The sequence below is a fragment of the Hyperolius riggenbachi genome, chromosome 2 (genome assembly GCF_040937935.1).
Source record: "Hyperolius riggenbachi isolate aHypRig1 chromosome 2, aHypRig1.pri, whole genome shotgun sequence".
In the NCBI taxonomy this organism is placed as follows: Eukaryota; Metazoa; Chordata; class Amphibia; order Anura; family Hyperoliidae; genus Hyperolius; species Hyperolius riggenbachi.
In genome coordinates this window covers 237,054,829-237,082,815 of record NC_090647.1, presented here as the reverse complement: position 1 = coordinate 237,082,815, position 27,987 = coordinate 237,054,829, and the positions used below count along the sequence as shown (strand labels likewise).

The window sequence follows — 27,987 nt, the reverse complement described above, 5'->3', positions numbered from 1 at the left end:
TACATTTGAGGCAGGCAACACATTTCAAAAAGGTTAATACAATGGCATTAAAACAGCTGTGTAATGCAAAAAAATGAAAAAAAAAAGTTTTACTTGATTTGTAAACTATTATCACATACTACACATACTATCTTATTTACATTTTACATAGTGTCACAACCATTTTAGAAATGGGGTGTTGTATTACACTTGGCCAGCTCATACTGTGAATAGTGATGGCCCGAACTGTTCGCCGGCAGACAGTTCCCGGTGAATATCGTCTGTTCGCATTCGTGTCTGTTCGATCCCCATTTGCCCCTTACCCCCAGAGTCAGCAGACACATGGCAGCTACTCGGCTATCCCTCCTACCTGGACCATCCCCCACCTATCAGAAAGCCAGCACAGCAGCCATTTTGCTGTCTGTGTTTGCTTCTGTGCTAGGGAGAGTGTGCTGCTGACTGGGATAGCGTTATTAGCGCCTGTGTTCTGTGTCCTCCTCAGTGCAGATTCTTGCTGCTACCACAGTGTCCTGAACAGCTAATAGTCCTTCTTAGGGCTGTTGCATTGTTTTCTTGCTATTGTATTGCTTTTCTGTGTGTCCAAGTAGTGCTGCTGGTCCTATAGTGCACTGACTAGATAACACAATAATCCTTCACCACCACTACTGGCACCTAATATCCACTAATGTCCTGCATAAGGCCTCACTGGCAGAACCTATATTTTGAGGTGATTTTTTGCGCATAGCATAAACCTGTCACCTCACCTGTGTGAAGTGACTATCCGTTCCTCACTGGCAGTTTTTTTTTTTTTTTTTTTATATTGTAATACTGTTAAAAAAAAAATGACAGACAGGGGCAGGCCACACCGCTAGAGTCGTAGGAGTCGTGCTGCTGTGATTTTCTTGTGGCCCTAGCATATTGCCCATATTGTTCAGAGGCCACGTACCTTGAACTCACAAAATGCCACAGAAATAGTTGACTGGCTTACACAGCAGCACACCCTATTTTCTACCACTTCTGCTAAGAACCTTGCTGCAACAGCCTCATCTCCTCTGATATTAGTACTCCACAATGTCACTGAACTACCTCAACCTGATCATAGGGGCTGGGAAACTGAGATCGCCTGCACTCCCATGAACATGCGCACAGGCACGGTGACTGTCACCACTACACAAAGGTTAGGTGTTTATGTGTCCACTGCGCTCTCACAATCAGATCACTCCCTACAAAGAGAAAAAGCTGTACATCGTGTAATACTGTTTGCATAAATACTACATTCAAATCCCCGTGCAGCGTGGACCAAGTGCCGACACTCGTGATTAAAACAACCACCACCTCTCAATCAGGGAGGCTCACCGGATTGTAGCCACCTCACTTTTCAGGTGGATTTCAAGCTTTACATTATGCTTTACCATGGAACATCAGTGAATCATACCAGGGTCCAGTATAAATCTTTTAATCTTCCATAAAACTTGAATAAAACATAAAATCTTTCATCGCGCAACATAAAGTACATGTATTTGCCAACATCCACGCTTCTCACACCACTATGCACTTACAAGATCCCAAAGAATAGGTGGCGTATCACAGCGGTGTTCCCAGGGCCTGAAAATGGCTGTCGCTTAGTTATCGGGTGGCATCCTGCTCACCGAGATCCCACGCTGGCCCAGCTCCCTTCCATGTTCCACCGCTGCCTCCTTGCCTAATTACGTCAGGCGTACTGGCTCCGCACAAAGATTGCCACAGAGAGGACTAACCTTTACGTCCTGAAGGTTTCATATAGTAAAAACAATAATTTGCTCAACTGACGCGATCACTAAAGCTCTTTGCGGTTGTTTGAGGTGCAGTAAATGTCGCGTTTCATCTGTCAGTGTGAAATTGTCCTAACCCTTACACTACCTGTTTGGTGACACACCGGACATTGTTAAGCACTTTATTCCACAAATTTAGGAATATAATGTGATTTCTGCCCTTTTAGAGATTAAAACACGACTCTGGGCCAACTACGTCATTTTTCGGGGGACTTTTGCCATGGATCCCCCTCCGGCATGCCACGTTCCAGGTGTTAGGCCCCCTTAAACAATTTTTCCATCACTTTTGTCACCAGAAACATTCCCTTTAGGTTTTAGAATTTGCCTGCCCAATGAAGTCTATGGCGGTTCGCGAATGTTAGCGGCAAATTTGCGTTCTCAAACCGAAAATTGTGACATCACTAACTGTGAAACTTAAAACTTGTGTTCGCAACGGGGCTCCCATACCTCAGACCTACCTTCCTACTCACATACAAGGTTCCTCAAGACCAGAGGGGGGGCATTAATCACCTGTGAGAGAATGTGACTTCCTGTTCTTGCACCAGACCAACTTACTGTGTCCATGCACTGACTCCACCACATCTTCCTCCAAAGGCTCATCATCTAAATGTTATGATAATGGTCCAGATGCTGCAACTAGTTGCTGGGACTCCACTCCCCATGTGTCTTGGGCAGGGCTCTTAAAACATGTACATATTTGCTACTTAGGTACAGGTCCTTGCCAGCAAATGCTTTTTAAAAGAATAAGGGAAACCTTGAGGTTTCCACATGAATACCTGGACTAATACAAAACTTTTTTTATAAGAGATTCAGAGCTATCAGACTATAAAATATAGGCTGTAGGTGACAACTGTGCAGGAAATTATTAATGCATTGTGCATTTTACATTGGGGGTAATGTCTATCTTTTGTGTACACATGTGTATTACATTTTGAAGTCTTTGTAATGGTGTTTCTTTACATTTTGGAATGAACAACAAAATATAGGATTGAGTCATTATTAAAATTGTTGCAGCTGTACTTTATTTTACTGTAATATCAATTTCCACACACTCTGAAAGACCAAGGATTGAGCAGTATATTGTTTTATATAATTTATTGGCTGCTTCCTATTCTCTCTTTGGGGATGGGGATAGGTGATTATTTTTTCAGGTGTTAGATGGCATGCTACCACTTCTCTAGGTCTGGAATAACTAGATGAAATAAGTAAATATGAATGGTTATGGGTTGCAAATGGTTTCAGACTGCATGTTTTTTCTGTTTGCTTTCCATAACCGTTAGCTAGCTAACACAATTTGTATATAACATTTCAGCACAACACAAGGCTTGTAATTGGAGTTACTACTGTCAATAAAGTACATTTACAGTTGTTTATAACAGTCGCAATCCATAAATGCCCACTATGCACAAAACCTTACAGAACTCAATTAATCATCTGCGCTGAGGATATTTCTGCAGTCTTTCCAAAGCAGTATAAATATAACTGTCTTCTTGTTCAAACAGCTTTTATTAAAGCCTAATTCCACTACCGATGTGCCAATTCAGTTTTGCCCATCTGCCCTTGGCAAAGGAAATCATGCAGGATCCATCATCTTTACAAACCCACAGGTAAGTGCCTACCAAGGATGACGCCTTGATTTATAAATACTGTATGTAAATTACATAGTATAAATGCTGTACAGTATTACCCTTGTGATGTTGCTGACAAACTGCAAAATGGTTATTAATAACAAAGCTGGAATTGAGAGGGTAATGACTATGGTTTCATGTCAGACATACATGACTGTTACATGCAGCAAAGTCCTATTCTGCACAATCAGGTCAGAGCAAGTTATTTTTCTGTAACACTTTAATCCATCACATTTAATAGCAGAGTCATCAATTACTTAGATGGGGGCCTGCCAGGGTTTTCCCTCCCATTCATTTCACAAGCCCTAATTATGACACTCCTGGTAAATATAATATAGGGCAGACCATCATTTGGCTCTATTTGAAATATGTGAATTTTGTGATGTTTCTTTGAAGGTGTCATGCGACCCTACCTGCTCTATGCCTTTTCTTGGATCGTTATATTATGGCCATTTTTACTCTTTTATCAACATACACAGGACAAGGGGCGATGGATAGAGGTATTATTATCAATTTTATGTGGCAAGTTAGATAAGATTGATTTTTTTCCTTTTAATTCAGCATGCTGCATTCTACGCTAAAGCTTTCAGTCTGAAAGCAAATTTGAAAGAAGCCTTCATAAGCCTTTATCCGCTACTCCTGTGAATGTCACTTTTGAAAGGGAATGGATTCTATATAAAATGGAGATGTGCCACATCTTAGAACAGGGATGTCAAACTCAAGTCCTGAATGGCCGAGGTCCTCACACATTTTTGGCACAGTTCAAATTAATTGGTCGGATGAATCGGGAAAGGTGTGGTTCACCACATTTCTTCATTTCTCAGTCCATCCTAAACACTTGCATCGATATGACCCATGAAGACGAGTTTGACACCTGTGTCTTAGAAGATGACGTTACATATTTTTCTTAAAGGGATACTGTAGGGGGGTTGGGGGAAAATGAGTTGAACTTACCTGGGGCCTCTAATGGTCCCCCGCAGGCATCCTGTGCCCACGCAGCCACTCCCCGATGCTCCGGCCCCGCCTCCGGTTCACTTCTGGAATTTCTGACTTTAAAGTCAGAAAACCACTGCGCCTGCACGGCCGTGTTCTCTCTCGTGCTGATGGCACCAGGAGCGCACTGCGCATGCCCAGCATGGTCTATGTCTGCGCAGTACGCTCCTAGTGACATCAGCGGGAGCGAGGACACGGCAACGCAGGCGCAGTGGTTTTCAGACTTTAAAGTCTGAAATTCCAGAAGTGAACCGGAGGTGGGGCCGGAGCATTGGGGAGTGGCTGCGTGGGCACAGGATGTCTGCGGGGGACCATTAGAAGCACCGGGTAAGTTCAACGCATTTTCCCCCAACCCCCCTACAGTATCCCTTTAACCACATAACGACCGCCCCCAGCCGATGGGCGGCGGCAAAGTCTGGGCCCAAACGACCGCAATACGCCCATCGGCGGGGGCGGCTGCGGGAGTGGCTATGCGGCGATCGCGTCATTCGTGACGCGATCAGCCGCCGGGGACTGGCTCCGCCCCCCGTTCGCCGTAACCCGCCGGCCGTTCGGAAGCGCCGGCGGGTTACTGGCATCCGGATCGCCGCTGCAACAGTGTATAATAGGCTTTGTAATGTATACAAAGCCTATTATACTGGCTGCCTCCTGCCCTGGTGGTCCCAGTGTCCGAGGGACCACCAGGGCAGGCTGCAGCCACCCTAGTCTGCACCAAACACACTGATTTCCCCCCCCCCCTGCCCCCTGATCGCCCACAGCACCCCTCAGACCCCCCCCTGCCCACCCCCCAGACCACTGTTTGCACCCAGTCACCCTCCTAATCACCCATCAATCACTCCCTGTCACTATCTGTCAACGCTATTTTTTTTTTAAGTCCCTAATCTGCCCCCTACTCCCTCCTGATCACCCCCCCACCCCTCAGATTCTCCCCAGACCCCCCCCCAGACCCCCCCCCCCGTGTACTGTATGCATCTATCCCCCCTGATCACCTGTCAATCACCTGTCAATCACCTGTCAATCACCTGTCAATCACCCGTCAATCACCCCCTGTCACTGCCACCCATCAATCAGCCCCTGATCTGCCCCTTGCGGGCAATCTGATCACCCCCCCACACCAATAGATCGCCCGCAGATCCGACATCAGATCACCTCCCAAATCCATTGTTTACATCTATTCTCTCCTCTAAACACCCACTAATTACCCATCAATCACCCCCTATCACCACCTGTCACTGTTACCCATCAGATTAGACCCTAATCTGCCCCTTGCGGGCACCCAATCACCTGCCCACACGCTCAGATTGCCCTCAGACCCCCCCCTTATCAATTCGCCCGTGCAATATTTACATCTGTTCTCCCCTGTAATAACCCACTGATTACCTGTCAATCACCCATCAATCACCCCCTGTCACTGCCACCCATCAATCACCCCCTGTCACTGCCACCCATCAATCAGCCCCTAACCTGCCCCTTGCGGGCAATCTGATCACCCACCCACACCAATAGATCGCCCGCAGATCCGACATCAGATCACCTCCCAAATCCATTGTTTACATCTATTCTCTCCTCTAAACACCCACTAATTACCCATCAATCACCCCCTATCACCACCTGTCACTGTTACCCATCAGATTAGACCCTAATCTGCCCCTTGCGGGCACCCAATCACCTGCCCACACGCTCAGATTGCCCTCAGACCCCCCCCTTATCAATTCGCCCGTGCAATATTTACATCTGTTCTCCCCTGTAATAACCCACTGATTACCTGTCAATCACCCATCAATCACCCCCTGTCACTGCCACCCATCAATCACCCCCTGTCACTGCCACCCATCAATCAGCCCCTAACCTGCCCCTTGCGGGCAATCTGATCACCCACCCACACCAATAGATCGCCCGCAGATCCGACATCAGATCACCTCCCAAATCCATTGTTTACATCTATTCTCTCCTCTAAACACCCACTAATTACCCATCAATCACCCCCTATCACCACCTGTCACTGTTACCCATCAGATTAGACCCTAATCTGCCCCTTGCGGGCACCCAATCACCCGCCCACACCTCAGAACGCCCTCAGACCCCAGCCCTGATCACCTCGCCAGTGCATTGCTTGCATCTATTTCCCCCCTCTAATCACACCTTGAGACACCCATCAATCACCTCCTGTCACCCCCTAGCACACCTACCCATCAGATCAGGCCCTAATTTGCCCCGTGTGGGCTCCTGATCACTCGGCCAAACCCTCAGATCCCCCTCAGACCCCCTTCCGATCACCTCCCCAGTGCATTGATTGCATCTATTTTCCCCTCTAACCGCCCCCTGAGACACCCATCAATCACCTCCTGTCACCCCCCTAGCACTCCTATCCATCAGATCAGGCCCAATACATCCTGTCATCTAAGAGGCCACCCTGCTTATGACCGATTCCACAAAATTTGCCCCCTCATAGACCACCTGTCATCAAAATTTGCAGATGCTTATACCCCTGAACAGTCATTTTGAGAAATTTGGTTTCCAGACTACTCACAGTTTTGGGCCCGTAAAATGCCAGGGCAGTATAGGAACCCCACAAGTGACCCCATTTTAGAAAGAAGACACCCCAAGGTATTCTGTTAGGTGTATGATGAGTTCATAGAATATTTTATTTTTTGTCAAAAGTTAGCGGAAATTGGATTGTTATTGTTTTTTTCACAAAGTGTCATTTTTCACTAACTTGTGAGAAAAAATAAAATCTTCTATGAACTCACCATACCCCTAACGGAATACCTTGGGGTGTCTTCTTTCTAAAATGGGGTCACTTGTGGGGTTCCTATACTGCCCTGGCATTTTAGGGGCCCTAAACCGTGAGGAGTAGTCTAGAAAACAAATGCCTCAAAATGACCTGTGAATAGGACGTTGGGCCCCTTAGCGCACCTAGGCTGCAAAAAAGTGTCACACATGTGGTATCGCCATACTCAGGAGAAGTAGTATAATGTGTTTTGTGGTGTATTTTTACACATACCCATGCTGGGTGGGAGAAATCTCTCTGTAAATGGACAATTGTGTGTAAAAAAAATCAAAAATGTGTCATTTACAGAGATATTTCTCCCACCCAGCATGGTTATATGTAAAAATACACCACAAAACACATTATACTACTTCTTCTGAGTACGGCGATACCACATGTGTGACACTTTTTTGCAGCCTAACTGTGCTAAGGGGCCCAAAGTCCAATGAGTACCTTTAGGATTTCACAGGTCATTTTGAGACATTTGGGTTCAAGACTACTCCTCACGGTTTAGGGCCCCTAAAATGCCAGGGCAGTATAGGAACCCCACAAGTGACCCCATTTTAGAAAGAAGACACCCCAAGGTATTCTTTTAGGTGTATGATGAGTTCATAGAAGATTTTATTTTTTGTCACAAGTTAGCGGAAATTGATATGTATTGTTTTTTTTTTCACAAAGTGTCATTTTCCGCTAACTTGTGACAAAAAAAAAATCTTCTATGAACTCACCATACTCCTAACAGAATACCTTGGGGTGTCTTCTTTCTAAAATGGGGTCACTTGTGGGGTTCCTATACTGCCCTGGCATTTTAGGGGCCCTAAACCGTGAGGAGTAGTCTAGAATCCAAATGCCTCAAAATGACCTGTGAATAGGACGTTAGGCCCCTTAGCGCACCTAGGTTGCAAAAAAGTGTCACACATGTGGTATCGCCGTACTCAGAAGAAGTAGTATAATGTGTTTTGGGGTGTATTTTTATACATACCCATGCTGGGTGGGAGAAATCTCTCTGTAAATGGACAATTGTGTGTAAAAAAAATCAAATAATTGTCATTTACAGAGATATTTCTCCCACCCAGCATGGGTATGTGTAAAAATACACCCCAAAACACATTATACTACTTCTCCTGAGTACGGCGGTACCACATGTGTGGCACTTTTTTGCACCCTAAGTGCGCTAAGGGGCCCAAAGTCCAATGAGTACCTTTAGGATTTCACAGGTCATTTTGCCACATTTGGTTTCAAGACTACTCCTCACGGTTTAGGGCCCCTAAAATGCCAGGGCAGTATAGGAACCCCACAAATGACTCCATTTTAGAAAGAAGACACCCCAAGGTATTCCGTTAGGAGAATGGCGAGTTCATAGAAGATTTTATTTTTTGTCACAAGTTAGCGGAAAATGACACTTTGTGAAAAAAAACAATTACAATCAATTTCCGCTAACTTGTGACAAAAAAAAAAAATCTTCTATGAACTCACCATACATCTAACGGAATACCTTGGGGTGTCTTCTTTCTAAAATGGGGTAATTTGTGGGGTTCCTATACTGTCCTGGCATTTTAGGGGCCCTAAACCGTGAGGAGTAGTCTTGAAACGAAATTTCTCAAAATGACCTGTGAAATCCTAAAGGTACTCATTGGACTTTGGGCCCCTTAGCGCAGTTAGGGTGCAAAAAAGTGCCACACATGTGGTATCGCCGTACTCAGGAGAAGTAGTATAATGTGTTTTGGGGTGTATTTTTCCACATACCCATGCTGAGTGGGAGAAATATCTCTATAAATAGACAATTGTGTGTAAAAAAAATAAAAAAATTGTCATTTACGGAGATATTTCTCCCACCCAGCATGTGTATGTGTAAAAATACACCCCAAAACACATTATACTACTTTTCCTGAGTACGGCAATACCACATGTGTGGCACTTTTTTGCGGCCTAACTGCGCTAAGGGGCCCAAAGTCCAATGAGCATCTTTAGGCTTTACAGGGGTGCTTACAATTAGGCACCCCCCAAATGCCAGGACAGTAAACACACCCCACAAATGACCCCATTCTGGAAGTAGACACTTCAAGGTATTCAGAGAGGAGCATAGTGAGTCCGTGGCAGATTTCATTTTTTTTTGTCGCAAGTTAGAAGAAATGGAAACTTTTTTTTTTTTTTTTTTTTGTCACAAACTGTCATTTTCCGCTAACTTGTGACAAAAAATAAAATCTTCTATGAACTCACCATGCCTCTCACTGAATACTTTGGGATGTCTTCTTTCCAAAATGGGGTCATTTGGGGGGTATTTGTACTATCCTGGAATTTTAGCCCCTCATGAAACATGACAGGTGCGCAGAAAAGTCAGAGATGCTTGAAAATGGGAAAATTCACTTTTGGCACCATAGTTTGTAAACGCTATAACTTTTACCCAATCCAATAAATATACACTGAATGTTTTTTTTTTTTATCAAAGACATGTAGCAGAATAACTTTCGCGCTCAAATGTATAGGAAATTTTACTTTATTTGAAAAATGTCAGCACAGAAAGTTAAAAAAGTCATTTTTTTGACAAAATTCATGTCTTTTTTGATGAATATAATAAAAAGTAAAACTCGCAGCAGCAATCAAATAGCATCAAAAGAAAGCTGTATTAGTGACAAGAAAAGGAGGTAAAATTCATTTAGGTGGTAGGTTTTATGACCGAGCAATAAACCGTGAAAGCTGCAGTGGTCTGAATGGAGAAAAAGGCTCTGGTCCTTAAGGGGCGAAAAGACTGTGGTCCCGAAGTGGTTAACCATCAGCACAGTATATCACATATATCACCAACTACCCACACTTTCTTGTACACAATAATTTAAGAGCGCAAACTTAAAGGGAACCTGAAGCGAGGAAAATTATTTAAAATAAACACATGACGTAGCTGCAAATGAATATTACATACTAACCTCACCTTCAATTCCTCTCAGAGGCTCAATATTTTCTTTTTACAGTGATTCCTTCCAGTTCTGACAATATTTTGTCAGAACTGAAATATACCAGTTGCTGTCAGTTATATATCAGCAACTGTCAGTTACAACTGAATGTGCAAGGTAATGCCCATGCTTCCCTATGGCTCAAGTAGGTGATATTACAGTTTAACTGTGTGCTGACCAGGAAGATGTTATTGGGTAATGGCCATATTTAAAATGGAGGATGGAGAAATCCATTGATCACAGTGGACAAATGAGATGCAGGAGAGGAGAAACAGATTGAGGAGTAGACTACACATGAGGTAAGTATGACCTGTGTATGGTTATTTTCACTTTTTATTTTCAGTTCAGGTTCTCTTTAAAGGACACCCGAGGCGAAAATAAACTAATGAAATAAACAATTGTATCTATCTTTCTTCTTTTTAAGATATTCCACAGTTTTATTTTATGTTTAAATCTACCTTTTAAGTTTTAACTGTTTTATTGCTTTTGCTCAATGACACATTCATTGAAGTATGCCAGAGCTTAAAGAGAACCTGTACTGAGCAAAATTATTTAAAATAAACACATGAGGTAACTTCAAATGAACATTACATAGTTACCTTGCCATCAGTTCCTCTCAGAAGCTCACTATTTTCTTCTGACAGTGATCCCTTCCAGTTCTGACAACAGTCTTATCAGAACTGAAATATATCAGTTGCTGTCAGTTATATATCAGTTGCTGTAATTTACAGCTGAAAGGAGAACTGATGTGCCCATGTTTCCCTATGGCTCAAGTGGGTGATTTTACAGTTTAACAGTGTGCTGACCAGGAAGCTGTTATGGGGTAATAGCCATTTTCAAAATGGAGGACGGAGAATTCCATTGATCACAGTGGACAAACAGGGTGCAGGAGAGGAACAATAGATTGAGGAGTAGACTACACAGGAGGTAAGTATGACTTGTGTATGTTTATTTTGTCTTTTCATTTTCCGTTCAGGTTTTCTTTAAATTTATGAACTGTTGACCCTTCTTATCTCTTTCCTGCTCTCAGAAGCCATTCTCTGCTAGGAAAGTGTTTTATAGTGGGAATTTCTTATCAGTGAGGGTCACACTGTGATCACTTCCTGTCTGAGTCAGGACTGAGTCAGCCACTTGCATACCTGATATTTAACTCTTTCAGGCAGAGGAATAAAAAAGGAACACAGCATAGTTATTGGTGTTCTATGCACTGTACATACCCCTGTCTATCTCATCATGTCACATGTCACCTCTGGTATCCTTTAATATAACAGTTTATGTCAACTGTTAATTACTCCTCTCACCTGTGACTATTCCAGCTTCCCTCGTGTTTGGAACTTCTGTATATGCATTGCACTGCCTGGTAAGCACCAGTATTATACAGTAAAATGCTTTAGTACGTATGAAATCATTTACTGGCCCACTTAGTAGATAGGAAATAGCAAGTTTTTAAAACTTTATAGATTTCCAGTTCTTGCTTTGTTCTGAACTGTAGCTTAAAAGTACAACCTTCTGTGCAAAGCATTTGAAAGTAAATTGTTTTTAGTAAGTATCAGATCATTTATTGACTCAGTAAATTGCAACATCAAGCTTTTGAAATGCCATAGATTCACATTTTGTATTGATCTAAGTCTTATATGCACAACTTGTATATACAGTGTTTGAAAGTTTGTTTATTTCAGTTTATTGAATCAGCCAGTATGTTGTATCATCCTTATGTTTTTTTTTGCGTTGATATCCAGCAGATTTGTTTGAATCTGTGAGAAATGGATGTCGCTAACAATTCTCAAGTGACCGATTTACAACCTGCAATAGGTTGATTCGGTCTAGTGGAACGGATGGAAAATTTTACTCGATCGGCAGCTGGCCAGTAGCGCGTTATTAGTGGAATTCGATTTTGCAATGACCGCCATAGACAGTGAAGCTTACACTCCCCTCCCTGTGACACAGTTCCTGTGTCTTCCCCCCCCCTTGGGTGGGCCTTCCTGTCTCTTCACTCCCAAGTCTTGAAGCGCTTGTGTGATGTAATTTAATGCTAGAGGCCAAAATGGGCTGCTAGCATTTGTTACAACACACAGGCACTCCAAGACTTAAGAGTGAAGAGACTGGAAGGAGCAGCCAGCCGTGATAGAAGACAGGGGAACTGTGCTGCGGACAAGTGAATGTAAGCTCCGGCTACACTCTGCATGCCTGGAGAAAGGGGGGGGGGGGGCTGGGAGACCGGTGGTCCCGGCAATGTGCACAGAATGGGCAGCACAGTGGTGTAGGGGTTAGCATTCTCACCTTGCTGCACTGGGTCCCTGGTTTGAATCTCAGCCAGGCCAACATCTGCAAGGAGTTTATATGTTCTCCCCGTGTCTGTGTGGGTTTCCTCCTGGCTCTCCAGGTTTCCTCCCACACCCTAGAAACATGCAGATATGTTAATTGGCTTCCCCCTAAAAATTGACCCTAGACTACGATACATACACTACATGATACATACTTAGACATGTGACTATGGGAGGGATTAGATTGTGAGCTCCTCCAAGGGACAGTTAAGTGATAAGACAATATATACTCTGTACAGTGCTGTGGAAGATGTCGGCCTTATATAAATACTAAATAATAATAATATATTTCAAATGTATTGAAAATATGTGTGTAGTGTGTGGAGGGATTTCATCAGATAGATCCCTTACTGGCCAGATAATAATCTTAAAGGGAACTATCTGATTGCCACATCAACAATTATATGGCCCCCTTTACTCACAATGTTTTGATTCGACTGACTTACACATTGCAAAACTATACTCATGCCATGTAGAGAGTATTGCTAGGATGATTCCTATTACTGTATCTGTCTCAGTATATCTGTAGTTAGAAGGGCATAATTTAGAGCATATAAATGTATTTTCAACGTTATAATCCATGTAGATATCAATAAAAAGGTAGTGTTGCAAACAATGGCTGAAACGCACATGAATGGTGATGAGAGAGGAGAGTGCAAAGAGGTTGACAGCTGTTTCATGCTGGATACTTGGTCCTGATGAAGTGCGGAGTGTCTAGAGTAAAACAGCTGTCGACCTCTCTGCACTCATGCAAATCGCTGCCCATTGATCACAACACAACCTCTTTATTACAGTGTGCATAGATTTTAACATCAGAAATAACGTTTTATTATTTTGTAGATGTGCTCCTCTCCATCCTCTTATGGAAATTTTTTGAATGTTTTTCTCCACCGGAGTAGTGTTCACTAACAAATGTGTGCATTGTCACTGTTAGCTATTACAGCTGTATAACATATTTTTCTTTTTATTCTCAGTTTATTCTTGTGTCTAATTTAAGTTAGACACGAGAAGACAATCTAGTTCTTCCAGTAACCCTTGGCTTCACATAATTGGAAGTAATGCTTGGCTTATTGTTTAAAGGTGGTACATTCTCATCTGTTATCTCCTTTTTTGTGATTATTCAAGGATTATGTCCAGTTAGCGGCCCTGGCTTTTATAAAATTCGCTCTGTACTGTACTAACCTTTTAACCCATGCCCTGTCATTAACATTTTCATCTTATTGTATTTCCTCATTATCTTTTTGCAGCACAATGTTTGCTGTATTGACATTGACCTACTGTAGCTAGCTAATTGCACAAAGGCTTAAAGGACAACAAATGTTACCTACGTGCTTGAGCGTCAATGCACAGCTATCTTTAACAATATTCTTTTTTTTTACTCTTTGTAGCTTCCGAAACAACTTCTAACCTTAGAGGAAAATGCATTGATTTTCTTTCCTTGATTTCACTGATTAAATGTATCTTAACTGACAGTTCTAGCAATTTAAGACATCTCATAGCTGGGTAGCTGACTAATCTAAAATCAACTAATAATAGTGCTTCTCGGGTAAGCTTTAACTGTTTCTGATTGTGCCTGTTTGCTGAATTGAAAGAAACGATTGAGTTATTATTTGCTTCATTTGTTTCTACTTTAAAACTGCATGTCCTTCATGATGAAGATTGGAGATACTTACCGATGCTCAGCCACATTTTACATTATCATTTTATCATAAGATCCACTGTGACCAGGAAAAATATATTAACCCTTCGCACTCTCGCATGCAAATGTTCAAACAAATGCATTCACAGATTCACTCATCCAGGCACAACTGTTATCCCTACAGCTAAGTTAAAAGCCGGGGTTTTAGTTCACAGAAGAATGCATTCTTATGCTTAGTCACCTATACTGCGCAGAAGTACCCAGGTAAACATAGGTGTCCTAACTCTGGCCCTGTAACATGCATAGTGCAGACATGCAAACACATTCATTGCATCAAACCTATCAATGGATTAGGAGCACACATCCTGACGTCCTCTCCTGGGACAGACAGTGCATCTTACCAATCGCACAAGGGAGCTAACGTTATGTGTCCATGTGCACCATGCGCATACACCAGCATAAGCTGTGTGCATGCTGACAAACACATACAGGGGAAGAAGGGAGTGCACTGAATTAGACCCTAGCCACAGGGGTCAGTTACAAAAAAAAAAAATACATATATCCAGGCACATTGCCTCTAGTTAGGACATTAAATAAGTTATTAAGGAAAGGGAGGTCCTGAAGGGGGGGTGGCTAGAAAACAGCAAAAATCTATTAACCCTTCGCACTCTCGCATGCAAATGTTCAAACAAATGCATTCACAGATTTACTCATCCAGGCACAACTGTCATCCCTACAGCTAAGTTAAAAGCCGGGGTTTTAGTTCACAGAAGAATGCATTCTTATGCTTTGTCACCTATACTGTGTGCTCCTAATCCATTGATAGGTTTGATGCAATGAATGTGTTTGCATGTCTGCGCTATGCATGTTACAGGGCAGAGTTAGGACACCTATGTTTACCTGGGTACTTCTGTGCAGTATAGGTGACTAAGCATAAGAATGCATTCTTCTGTGAACTAAAACCCCGGCTTTTAACTTAGCTGTAGGGATAACAGTTGTGCCTGGATGAGTGAATCTGTGAATGCATTTGTTTGAACATTTGCATGCGAGAGTGCGAAGGGTTAATAGATTTTTGCTGTTTTCTAGCCACACCCCCTTCAGCACCTCCCTTTCCTTAATAACTTATTTAATGTCCTAACTAGAGGCAATGTGCCTGGATATATGTATTTTTTTCCACTGTGAGTCTGTGACAGTGTGTAGAAGAATATGAACCATGGGAAGTGGTAGAACACCCATAACATTGGTGTTGCTGTCTCTGTTTTTATCATGGAGATTTTAGGGAGATTTTTTGGTCACTTCCATCAATACAAATTCAGGCAATGTTGGTGAGTGGTTTGAGACAACACCAATACTGGTACGTTTGTATGATAAATTTCAGCTGAATAAGAAACCCTAGGAAGAGGTACCTGCCATTGCGAGCTTACAACCTAGAAGGTAGTGAGTTAGAGACATTAGAGAAGGTGATATTGGGGACACCTGTACAAATGCTAGATCAAAGGTTGACATGGCCCTAAAATACTGCTTCAGCCAAATTCAGACTAGCATTTGTACAAGTACCTGTCAACAGAACAGGAGAATATCTTTATTAAATCTCACTGATGATCCAACACATAGACTACATAAAAAAGTTTCTAATTGTTGGTTGGGCTCCATTGGAAACATTTTGCTTATTTCTTTTTACTAGGGAACGGATCAGTAAAAATTAAACATAGGGTTTTACCAGTAGGAACCCAGACAGCAGTAAAAACCTGATGGAAATTCTAATCCTTTCCGAGTCTATCCAGAGCTAAAAATAAAATAAAAAAAGATGGGCAAGAGTTCCATTCTAGTACACTTCTTGCCTCTGCATATATGATGTTAGATTTGTATTATATATTTTTTTCCCAGGTGAGTTCGAAGGTAAAGATAAAGTATTTTTTACTATTTGTCTAGAATGTATACTATAGCTACATGAGACAATCAAAAATAATACGTAACATGATTTTCTATGGCAATTTACTGATAGCTTCAGGTCTCTAAAAGTATCACAAATGTTGTTTGAAAATGGAGGGAAAAAAAATAACATTTGCAAATGACGGATCGTACAGCACATTAAAATAGACTGTTTTTTTGTTAACCATTTAGTGGCATCCTAACGCATTAATACGTCATGCTTTACCCTATTAACGGCAACATGACGTATTAATAAGTCGCGTGTTCCCGCCGCTGCTACCGCCGTGTGCGCGCCGTTTCCATCAGGATCCCGTGCTGAGGGATTGGGGAAGAGGACCAAACGGTCCTCTACCCAATCGCAGTGCCTGGAGTGAATGGACGTGACCGCGAACAGCGGTTACGTCCATTCACAAAAACAGGAAATGTAACAATTAAATAAAGTGTAAAAAAAAAAAAAAGTGAACACTTACTATAACGAGTGTTCACTAGCGCCATCTTGTGGCCAAAAAGTATATGACACGTACAAAATACATACATTTACAAGTACATACACATGAGTAATAAAATTAATAAAATTTCACTTCCAACACTCCCCCTCCAAAAGAAAACACTTGTAAAAAAAAAATCAGCTTAAAATAAATAAATAAATACTTGCCTTAGGGACTCAGCTTTTTTTAATCTATATTTTATGGGGGAAAATTAATTTTAATTTATTACATTGGGGCTTGTAGTTATGGCCAGAACAAAAAAAAAAACAGAACAGAAAAATAACACCTATATTTCAAAATAATATACTGTCGCCATACATTGTGATAGGGACATAATTTAAAAGGTTTAATAATCGGGACAACTGGGCAAATACAATGTGTTTGTTTTATCCACAGGAGAATGTTTAATTTTAAAACTATAATGGCTGAAAACTGAGAAATTTTTTTTCTGTTTTTTTTGTTTTTTTCTCATTAAAATGCATTTAGAATAAAAAAATTCTTAGCAAAATGTACTACCCACAGAAAGCCTAATTGGTGGTGAAAAAAACGAGGTATAGATCATTTTCTTGTGATAAGTAGTAATAAAGTTATTAGGGAATAAAAGGGAGGAGCACTGACAAGTGAAAATTGCTCTGGTCCGTTAGAGTAAAAACGCTTGGGGGTGAACTGGTTAAAATGCAGCTTCATGAGACTTCCTGTGCTATGAGCTAATTACAAGAATAAGGGGCATATACAGTGTGTACAAAGGGAAGATAAGGCAGTCAACATGTTTATTGTTGCACTAATGCCATGATCCCAGGATAGGTGAAGATGTGTCTCTGAAAACTGAGCCTGAGCTAGGAAAGCCACAACAAGCAACCATCTACTGAGCTACACTATTAACACACACACACGCACACGCACACGCACACACACACATTGAGTGCATGGACACTTAAGTTACATTACAACATCACAGAATTGTTTCTTTAACAGCAATCAATAAGGGTGATATGCCTGAGGCAATGGTTGCTGTGATCACCAGGCAATAGTTGTGATGCTGTGTTTTATTAATCAGCAACCCTATATCCATTCCAAACATGTAGGTTGGGTGGCCAGAAAGATAAAGCCAGTGAGTAGATGTATGAAGTTTTATGCCAAAACGTCTCTGGACATCCATGGTGGATGGAGGCGGAAATTATGAAACATCTAAAGACTGTGGCAGTGTGGCAGTTAAAATTGTTTTCTTTCCTGCAGATCACTGTCAGTTTTTAGCAAATGAACAAGAGTTTGAACTTTTGCGTAGCTCATCTAAAGTTACAAGGGTAATACATAAACTAGTATAGAGTTCTTCTTTAATATAAACGTATATTATTTTACATGCTGTTTAGGTAGAACTCACAAATAATATCAGATAGTGTCAAAAATTGTTTATTTTCTGTACAGCTGTTTTTAAATATCCAATTATGACAGCTGCTTCATTAGAGAGTTGTGGACATAGTAAATCTAATGTAATCAACAAACATACCAGGCATGTCCATGAGCTGCTGGCACATTTGTAAAGATTTTTTAGACATTTATTGTCCTGGTGCACCTGATCCTTAATGAATCTGGCAATGAAGCCCTTTGGAAACATATTTGCTTCACCAGAGAGACAGCTATCTATGTACATTTTATATTAGTGCTATACAAATCCTAAATAAGCACAGAGACACTTCCAAAAGGAACAATCTGGTTTTCCTGTTACACTTTTGCTCAATATTTAATAATAGCAAACTCACATAATGTAAAATTAACCAGTAGGAGGAGGACTGTTCCCGTTCCAGGGGCATAGATATACAGTACATCTCCCACCACGATTGACTACCACGCGCTCTGGCACGTGTTCTCGTTGCCGCCCATTAGTACACAGATCAGTGATTGGGAACACAGTTCCCAATCATCAATCTAAGTGCCTTTGATCAATGATCACCGGCATCAATGAGACCCCACTGGTCAAAAGTGAAAGTAAAGCATACAGGCATTACTTTGTATCACGCGTGTATGCAGTAAACTGTAAAACACTAGGAATAAAGTGGGGGGACATCTAGTGGCCAAAAAGAAAAATTACACCTAAATACATCCCATTAAATAAAAATACATAAAATGCCCTTACCTCTCCTCCAATAGTTACAAAAATAAAACACTTTTAACTAAAAAAATGACATTTAAAAAATAAATAAATAAAAAAAATAGTTACCTTAGGGACTCAACATTTTCAATAAGTATGTCATGATGATATACAACTAGATTTTTTTCAAATAATGACTTAGTTATTTAGTGATGGATCCAAACTGAAAAATACACCTTTACTTCCAAATAAAATATTGTCACCATACATAGTGATAGAACCATAATTTAAACAGTGTAATAACCGGGACAAATGGGCAAATAAAATATGTGGGTTTTAAAAACAGTAGCATGTATTATTTTAAAACTATGATGGCTGAAAACTGAGAAATAATGATTTTTTTTTACATTTTTTCTTACTATTTTCATTAAAATAAATTTAGAATAAAATAATTCTTTGCAAAATGTATAAACCAAAAAAAGCCTAATTGGTGGCAAAAAAGCAAGATATAGATAATTTCATTGTGATAAGTAGTGATAAAGTTATTGGCGAATGAAAGGGATGAGCGCTGAAATGTGAAAATTGCTCAGGTCTATAAGGGGAAAAACCCCTTAGTGGTGAACTGGTTAAAGGCTTCATCATTGAAGTGAACCAACATTATTGATTTACACATACCTATGGTACATGTATTGCTTTCATTCTACATTATCACAGCTTATGGAAACTTTTATTTTTTTAGTTTTGCTGTATTTTGAGAATTACTTTTTTTTATTTAACGTACATATAATTTACTTTAGGAATTGCTGAGGTTTAGTAGTCTGACTGATACTAGAGAAAGATGTTAGTGATGGTCATGCCTAGGATAACTCATGAAGAAGCTTGTGATTTGTTTAATCAGCTGCTAGAGTTGCAAAGCTCTGATTTGCTATGATCACATCCTGCTTTAGCACATTATCATGACTAGCAAATCAGAGACTTACATATATATCACCCAACCAAACTCATCACATGCTTCTCCATGAGTTCTCCTAGACATGATCATCACTAAAGAGATACACAGATATTTTCAAATAAAACATTTCTTGATGGAGTGCCCTTTGGGCTCTGGCCTTATCACAGTAATCTGTCAACACCTCTCTATCATTATGTTACTCTGTAAAACAACATATGTGATAGCTTGGGAAGAGATAAATGGACAGAGGATATAAAAACAATGGTTACATGTTTTTAGCTTTTCTATAAGAGCTCTAGATTGCCACCCATCAAAGAAACAGCCTTCTCTTGCTATTTAGATGTTTTAGCAATCCAGGTATACTTTATATCCTAGGTTCTCAACATGCGGTACGCGTACCCCAGGGGGTACTTCTGATGGGTCCAGGGGGTACTCAAGCTTGATATACTTAAAGGGGAACTGAAGAGAGAGGTATATGGAGGCTGTCATGTTTATTTCCTTTTAGACAATACCAGTTGCCTGGCAGCCCTGCTGATCCTCTGCCTCTAATACTATTAGCCATAGCCCCTGAACAAGCATGCAGCAGATCAGGTGTTTCAGTGGTTCAGACTTATAAGTCTGATCTGACAAGACTAGCTGCATGCTTGTTTCTGGTTTTAATCAGATACTACTGCAGAGAAATAGACCAGCAGGGCTGCCAGGCAACTGGTATTGATTAAAAGGAAATAAACATGACAGCCTCCATATACCTCTCTCTTCAGTTCCCCTTTAACCAAGAATAACAAATTTAGAGATATAGAAAATTATAATTCTTATTTAAACAACACCAAATTAGTATTTTAGCTGATTAAAAGCAATAATAAATGCTTGCACGTTGTTTAGAACCAATTATCATGTACTACGATTAAATATATATTTGTCAAGGGGTACTTGTGATCATGTTTACTATGCTAGGGGGTACTCGATGAGTACAGGGTTTTAAAAGGGGTACACACTTATAAAATGTTGAGAAACACTGCTTTATATGATAGTCCTTGGCTATTCCATTAGGAGTTTAAGAGGCTCTGGGGTGGGAGGGGGGGTCACAGTTATTGAGTACTTTGGTACCATGAATCTTGGCTGTTCTCCTTGCCTCTAATTATTGCACTAATTATGCAATTATACCAGAAGAGACAGATTTGTATTGTAGAGAGATTGCTCCCCACACTGAGAGGCATGGTTCACAAATTACTATTTGGTTGTAAAGAATCACTTAAATTCACAGCTTCAGATTATTAATGCACATTTCTAGGGAAATGTTTTTTTTTACATGTCTGAGTGGTCTGATAAGGAGTTAATACTTCCTAGGTCCCACAGGTGTAGGGGTAGTTACTTCCACTCAACTCCTCGGCATCTGGAGGAGGGGCTGAGCCCCTTGTCAATAGGTATATTTGCCAAGTATCCTTATACAGCAGTATTGTGGCAGTTAAATGCAGTGGATACGACATACTGCACTTCCACGATTTGCACTATGTAAGTGATTAGTCAGTGCTTCACTCTGTAGTCCTTCCTCTATTGATCGGGGTATTGCACTTGTGGCTTTTGTGCTATGCGGTTGATTGTGGCCATTTTTCTTTGTAGCCATTGTCTCCATTGGTCCACACTAAGTTGTGAGTTGACTGCTCACCTCATTGGAGATCTGTTCGAAATTGGTCAGTGCATCGGTGCAGTGTTAATTGACTGGTTCCTCTTTGGAAAATGTTTGTAAATTGTTTTGTTGTTTGTGAAGTTGAATTCAGAGGCTGAGCAGGCTTGGGAAAGAGAGGATGTACCTCTTGAAATGTTGCCTTTATACTTAAAGAGGAACTCCAGCCTAAACAAACATACTGTAATTAAGTTACATTAGTATGTTAATTAAAATAGATAGGTAATATAATCTCTTACCCACACTGTTTTAAAAGAACAGGCAAATGTTTGATTTCATGATGGCAGCCATCTTTTTGGTTGAAAGACGGTGACAGGGAGCCCGAGACACAGTTCCAACCGTCCTGAGTCCTGAGCACCTCCCCCAGTTGCTAGGCAACGTGGATAACAACATAGGAAATCCTATCATGCTCTGCACAACATCAGGGAAAAAAAGCCCGGGCTTTTTTTCTTTGATGGGTGGAGCGTAGATAAAAATGCTGCTAAAAATGATGCTTTGGTAAGAAAAACAAAGTTCTGATGCTGTGAAACTGTTAAAGAAACACCAAGCCTTTTCAGTTCTGCTGAGTAGATTTTTTAGTCCAGAGGTTCACTTTAAGCCTTTTTATATGCTTATAACTACAACTACTGTATGTACTATTGAAATAAAAGTTTAACATTGACTTTAAGACAGTGCTGGGTACCATCTACATCACTGGAACTTTTTTCCTTCTTGGGCAAAGAGATTTATGACCACAAGTGTGTCTACCTTTTATTGGTAGGTGCTTTCTTTCCTTGTACTGTTGCTACAATGCCTAGTACTCTACTGGCATCAGTATCAGTAAAATAGCAATATTATTACCGGTTTTTAATCAAGTAGCATATTTGTTATGTATGCTATTTAGATGTGGTAAGGCAAGGCAACATTTTGCTTACATCCTATTAGCAATAAGAGACGGCACACCACTGGCTACAATGATTTTGCTGTATTAGATGAACAAGTACACTACATGTTATGAATATTACATTCTTCCTCAGGTGTTAAACAGCGAATGAACATACAAACACCAATATATGTTCTCATGAGAGGGCACCACACCCCTGGTGGCTCCACCCACTAAATGTTGACCCATTGTCCATAGTCCAACATGTGCATTAAAACCACTCAATTAATACCAGGTCATATGGCACTCCTTTTCGGCTACCAAAGATTAGTATTAAATAACTGACCGTGCTTGAGGCACTTCCAACAATGGACTGCCACTGACCCACCTAAAAAAGAATACATAAACAATAACATATAAGCATCAACCGCATAGAAATACAACTGCATAAAATTGTAACAGTGTAAAAGTACAAAGTACTCACAAAACAGCGCCAACTGCCAGCACGGCCGCCTCCCCGCAAACCCCCGCGCACAACCAAACACCCCCACGCGCAAACGCGAACCCCCGCGCGGAAATGGCAATGACCCCACGCGAAAATCTGCGCCCGTGCGCAAAAACGCCCGACCGCGTGCAAACGTGAAAACCTGCTCGAAAATGGCTGCTCCAACAGCCAGCACCCCCTGCGAATCAAGCCCAAAGCACTGCACTTGTCATAGCACCTCAATGCTAGACGTGATGTACAAACAATCGTTTATAAAACATCGTTTATAAGAAACATTTCAGAGGCAATCTTTCATTCATACCTCTCGGAGTAACCACATCCATCTCATGTATCCATCTCGCCTCTTTTTGTTTCAAGATTTTTTCTAGGTTACCTCCTGTATTGAGAGTATTCAAGGACTCCAATACACACCCCCTCAGCTGCGATGCCCCATGGCCTGCCACTCCAAAGTGCCTCGCAACTGAGGTGTCGTAATTCTTTCTTTTTCCTTCAGCATACTTGCTGATTGCCCTCTTATGCTCCTGTATGCGTGTTCTAACTGGCCTGGTAGTCTCCCCCACATACATGAGCCCACATGGGCACTTGATCCCATATATGGACCATGGTGTGGAACAATAATGCCGCCCTTTAATAGCAATTCTGCGCCCATTGTGTGGGTGGCAGATAGCTTCACCTTTTTTGATGCCGTTACATACGTTGCAGTTTAAACATGGATATGTCCCTGTCTTTCCTGTAAGAATTTATTTTCTCTTGGGGGCGGTGTCAGTGTGCCTGACCCTATCTTGGATAGTCTTGCCTCTCCTGATGGAAAAAATCGGCTCTTCCTTAAATAAAGGCCCCAGATCCTTGTCTGTACTTAATAGGGGCCAAAATCTGCGTATGGAATTTTTTATAAGCATATTGTTTTTCCCCAAATTGGTCACAAAGGGTATTCCTTTGGAACATCTCATTCTACCTGTTTTGTGGAGCAGCGTAGACCTGTCTATGGTGAGCACCTCCTGTCTAATAGCTTCAATTTTAGAGGCATCATACCCTTTCTGTATACATTTGGAAAACAATGTTTGGCTGGCTTTTGCATAATCATCATCACTAGTGCAAATATGCCTGGCCCTAAGGAATTTCCCCCCGTGGTATGGCTTTTACGACATGGCCATGGTGATGGCTGTCGTGGCGCAATAGATTGTTGCGGTCCGTCGGCTTACGGTATGACTTGGTAATAAATCGCCCGTTAAATGTCTTAATGGAGACATCAAGAAAGTTGACACTATCATTTGATGCCTCCAAAGAAAATTTAATCGTTAAACATTTTGCTTACAAACTGCAGTGTTATAACATAAAGCATTAAAGATATAGGGTAGAATGTGAATTTTAAGACACGTGCAAACAATTTACTTTACCTTCATTTTTTTCTAATTAAATTATTTTTTCCATCCTGGAATTTTTTTTAATTGCTGGTGATTACTTTCTTGTGGACTCCTAGGCACACTTCATTTCTCAAATATAGCAGGTTGTGCTATATTGTTTGGGAACTGACCTGTTTGAAATTATTGATCAATGGCTTTCATTACATGTGAACCAAGCAGCTGATTGAGAAAGGCTGCCAATTGTGAAATGGTTTAGCCTTCAATTGCACTTTTTAATGGTGCAGAGTCAGCCTAAGCAATTACTCACCTGAAGCAGAAAAGTACCCCTTGTACAAAGTCATAACATATTTCATGGCTGTGCTCGCTCTTTTCTTTAAACCGACAGTGTTTTTAACTGCCTGAAATACATTCTTGAAAATAATTGAAAAATACATTCAAGGATGATATAAAAAGAGCAAAATCGATGCAAAGCAATATTGTATATAGTTGGAGAAACATCCACAGATGTCAAAACAGAATTCCCTTTACTTGAAATATTAAAATTTTTATGAAAAGTTCAGTTAAATATAAAAGCAATGTTGGTAAACTTTTCACCAGAACTTTTTTCATTTTATTTACTTATTTTTCAGCCACGATGTGCAGACATTTTAAGTCTGGAAAAATCTTGGGAGTAGAATTATTTTATGAATAAGCATCCGATCAGTTTGTGTAGATGATATACTGTATTTGTCTCCGATTTGCCTTACATGATCATGTGTCACTTTTTGTTTCCTGCATATGCTAAATCAGGAAAATATCATAGCAAAATTAAGGCAAAAACCTTGTACTCAAGCTGGATAAAAAATGCTGGATCTGGTCATCTTTAGTTGAAAAAGATATAGAAATCAACAGTTGACAGGCGAAATTTATGAACTTGATTTCATGGCAAATTGGCCAATTTCAGAATTGCAGTCAGTACTGCAAAGCCCCCATACATGCTGTCATCGCCAAATTTCTCTGTACAGTCAAAATACTGCTGTATAAGGATCCCTGGCAAATATACCTATTATCTGCATACTAAAAAAATGACACAGGGTACCCCCCCCCCCCCCCCCAAACTCCTTTAACACCTTAGATATCCTTCTTGTTCACACTATTCTCCTTAACATTTCTAGAAAATGTGTTGGTTATAGCGTGAAAGGGGCTTTGCTATTAACTGGACCCTTTTATAGCCACAATAAAATGATGGTCACCATTTTCACTGCTTTATAGCAAATACCATTGAAGTCTATTTTACACAGATGGCTCTGGCACGCTTTTCAACAGATACCATCTGAAGGGATTTGTAGAATTGTTTGCTTTTTGTAAAAAAAATTATATATATAATGGGGTGAGGATATTGCACTATATTTGTTACAGTATTTTTACCAGTAAGTATCCGTGACTAAACCTTGGATCCATGTTGGACCCAATCACTTGAAATCTCTGATAATTATATCATTTATTTCTTCAATATCTTTACTGTAATAATGTTATTACTGGTTATTTGGTCCTAATAAAAATCTTTTTGAAATCAAAAACAATATCTTAACAGCTTGACGAATGGACATTCCATGTGTCGGGAGTTGGCCTCATCCCTGAACCTTTGGAACCAGCAAGCATAAGTGCTAACGTTGGCAGTTTGGCCTCCATCATCATCACTTTTAATAATCCCACAAATGAACATGTCCTCGTTGATGTTATTCTAACTGGTAAGGTATTTTTTTTTATCGCTGCTTAACAATAAGAGCACAATTATTTCAAAGCTGTGATAGATTAATTGAATTAAATACAGCACAGTGCTGTTAAAGGTTAGAAATATAATAATGAGATAGTGAATACGAGCATGCTTCACCATTTAATAATGATGAATATCTCAATACATTTACTGTCTCCAAATCATAATGAAAATTAATAGGCATGAAATAGTGGATAAAAGTTCTCTGTGCAGCAGTTTGAGTTCTTAGGGGTTAAAGGACATTATCATTTGGCAGCTAGAAGCAGCAGCTGCACATTTATTAGTTCCCATAATTGTATTTTCTTTTCACTTGTCATCAAAGATGAAATCTATGTAATAAACTGATTTATAGACTGCATTCTTAATCCATTTTTTATAAATCTCTATCAAACAGTAGTTTATATGTTTGAACCTTAAGGTCTGGTTCTTTGTTCTCATTACGTATTTAAAACATAAAATTACATAAATGGATTTCATCAAGTTTTATAGAAACTACTTTTCAATAGATCAGGCAATCAAGTTTTCCAGTTCAAACAAACATTTTTTTTCTTTACAAGGCAAGGGACTAAAGCTGAAAATACCAGGTGCCGCATTGCAGTGTAGATTGCATTAGTGTTGGAGTTAGCTGGAGTTCTTTTGGAAAATAACCTGAACTTCCCATTGTGATGTGCATGCATGCGTCTATAGTCCTTATGTCTGTGCTCTTGTGTTAACACTTGAAACTACTTAACAGTATGTAAATATGAATGGTGATGTACAAGGGTGCAGATTTATGTTAGAGGGATATGCAACTTGGTATACAGGTGTAGGATAAATCTTTTAACCCTTTCATGCCACATTTTTTTTAAACCTAAATAACCCACCCAAATGTGAGTACATTTGAAATCGGCGCCGATAGACTTGGGCGCAGGATACAGCAGTATATGGCTGATCCTGCTGCTGCACAAGTCCGGGCCGTTTTAATTACTATTCCCCCTCCAGGCTGCCATGGATAGTGGGGGAATGAAATAATTTGGCTTCCAGCGATTGCTGGAGGCCGAATTATTGTGTTTTTTAAGCAACTTCGGCTCCGTCTTCTGATGGAGCCGACGTTACTCACTGAGCGCCGCTATAGACTGATTCCCATTACAGTCTATGGCGGCGGTGGCTGCGCCCAAATCTAGCAGCGCTGAAAAGCACTGCTCCGCCAAATGTTGCTATTTTGTTAGAAGTCAAGTTATTGTTTTATATGTTAACATTTCATCCATTTAAGCTAGCAAGCTATTTTTTTTATAATTATTAACCAGTAAGGCTTTCATGTGAACCATTTCTTTTGTGAGTATACTGCAGTTTTGTTTTGTCTTATCTTATAATAGTAAACTTGGCATTTTTTTGAAGGGGGATAGGTATTGTTTTAACTGCATGCTTTAAAACATAGGTGTTTTAATTAATATCAATTATTTGGGAAAATCTAGAAGGATAAAAAAAGTCTTCAATTTCTCCTACAAATAATAGTATTACATATTGCCTTGGTGCAAATGTAAACATACTAGGTCCAATCCAATGTGCTTGGATCCAACATATTTTTCTCCTAACTAAGTTTTCTATTAGGCGATATTAGGAGATACTTTTTAATATTCTGTTTAAAATTACTTTTGAACTCTACAATTGTAAAAGTACCAATAAGTAGTTAAAAAAAGTACTGTCAAAATATTCAGAGTATTTTCTTGCTTGCTGGGGCTTAAAATGCACTTTATTTTTAATGTGAAAATATCACCTAGGAGAAAACTTAGAAGAAAAAAAGTGAATTGGATGGGGCCCATTTTCTCCATTTCTTAGATGCCAAATGTGTTTTTTTTCTGCATAATATGGATGTTTTACTTAGATGAACACATTTCCAGACACTAAAATGCATTTAAAAAGCTGCGCACTAATGTTCCCATAAAAAGACAAATCTCATATACAACAAGAACAGTCCAGCAGTTGGCTGTCACTAGTTCCACTTCAGTGAGATACCACCACCACACCCCAAGCAGTGGGCACTCACCGCATCAAAATGACCCTCTGTTAGATGGGTCTCCAGCACCTATGGGGGTCATATGGCCGCCCCCTGACTCTCCGAGCAATTCTTGTCCACTATTTCCACCTTTTTCATAGGATCATCACACCTCAAAAGAGATAGTATTCGAAACCACCATAGCGTAAAACCGTAAAAACTATTTATTATTAAAAGAAATTTACACTCACAAGCATGGACATTTTCATATGGCACAGAGTTTTTATG

At 40.3% G+C, this 27,987-nt stretch overlaps 1 protein-coding gene across 1 annotated transcript in view; it reads left to right on the top strand.

Moving 5' to 3' along the window:
• The window catches only part of CFAP47 (cilia and flagella associated protein 47), a 730,879-nt gene that overhangs the window by 585,228 nt on the left and 117,664 nt on the right, over positions 1–27,987 (top strand). Inside the window, exons 56-57 of the mRNA XM_068268343.1 lie at positions 3,293–3,397; positions 25,542–25,698. Coding sequence (XP_068124444.1) covers positions 3,293–3,397; positions 25,542–25,698 — 262 coding nt within the window. The remainder of the gene's footprint in view (positions 1–3,292; positions 3,398–25,541; positions 25,699–27,987) is intronic.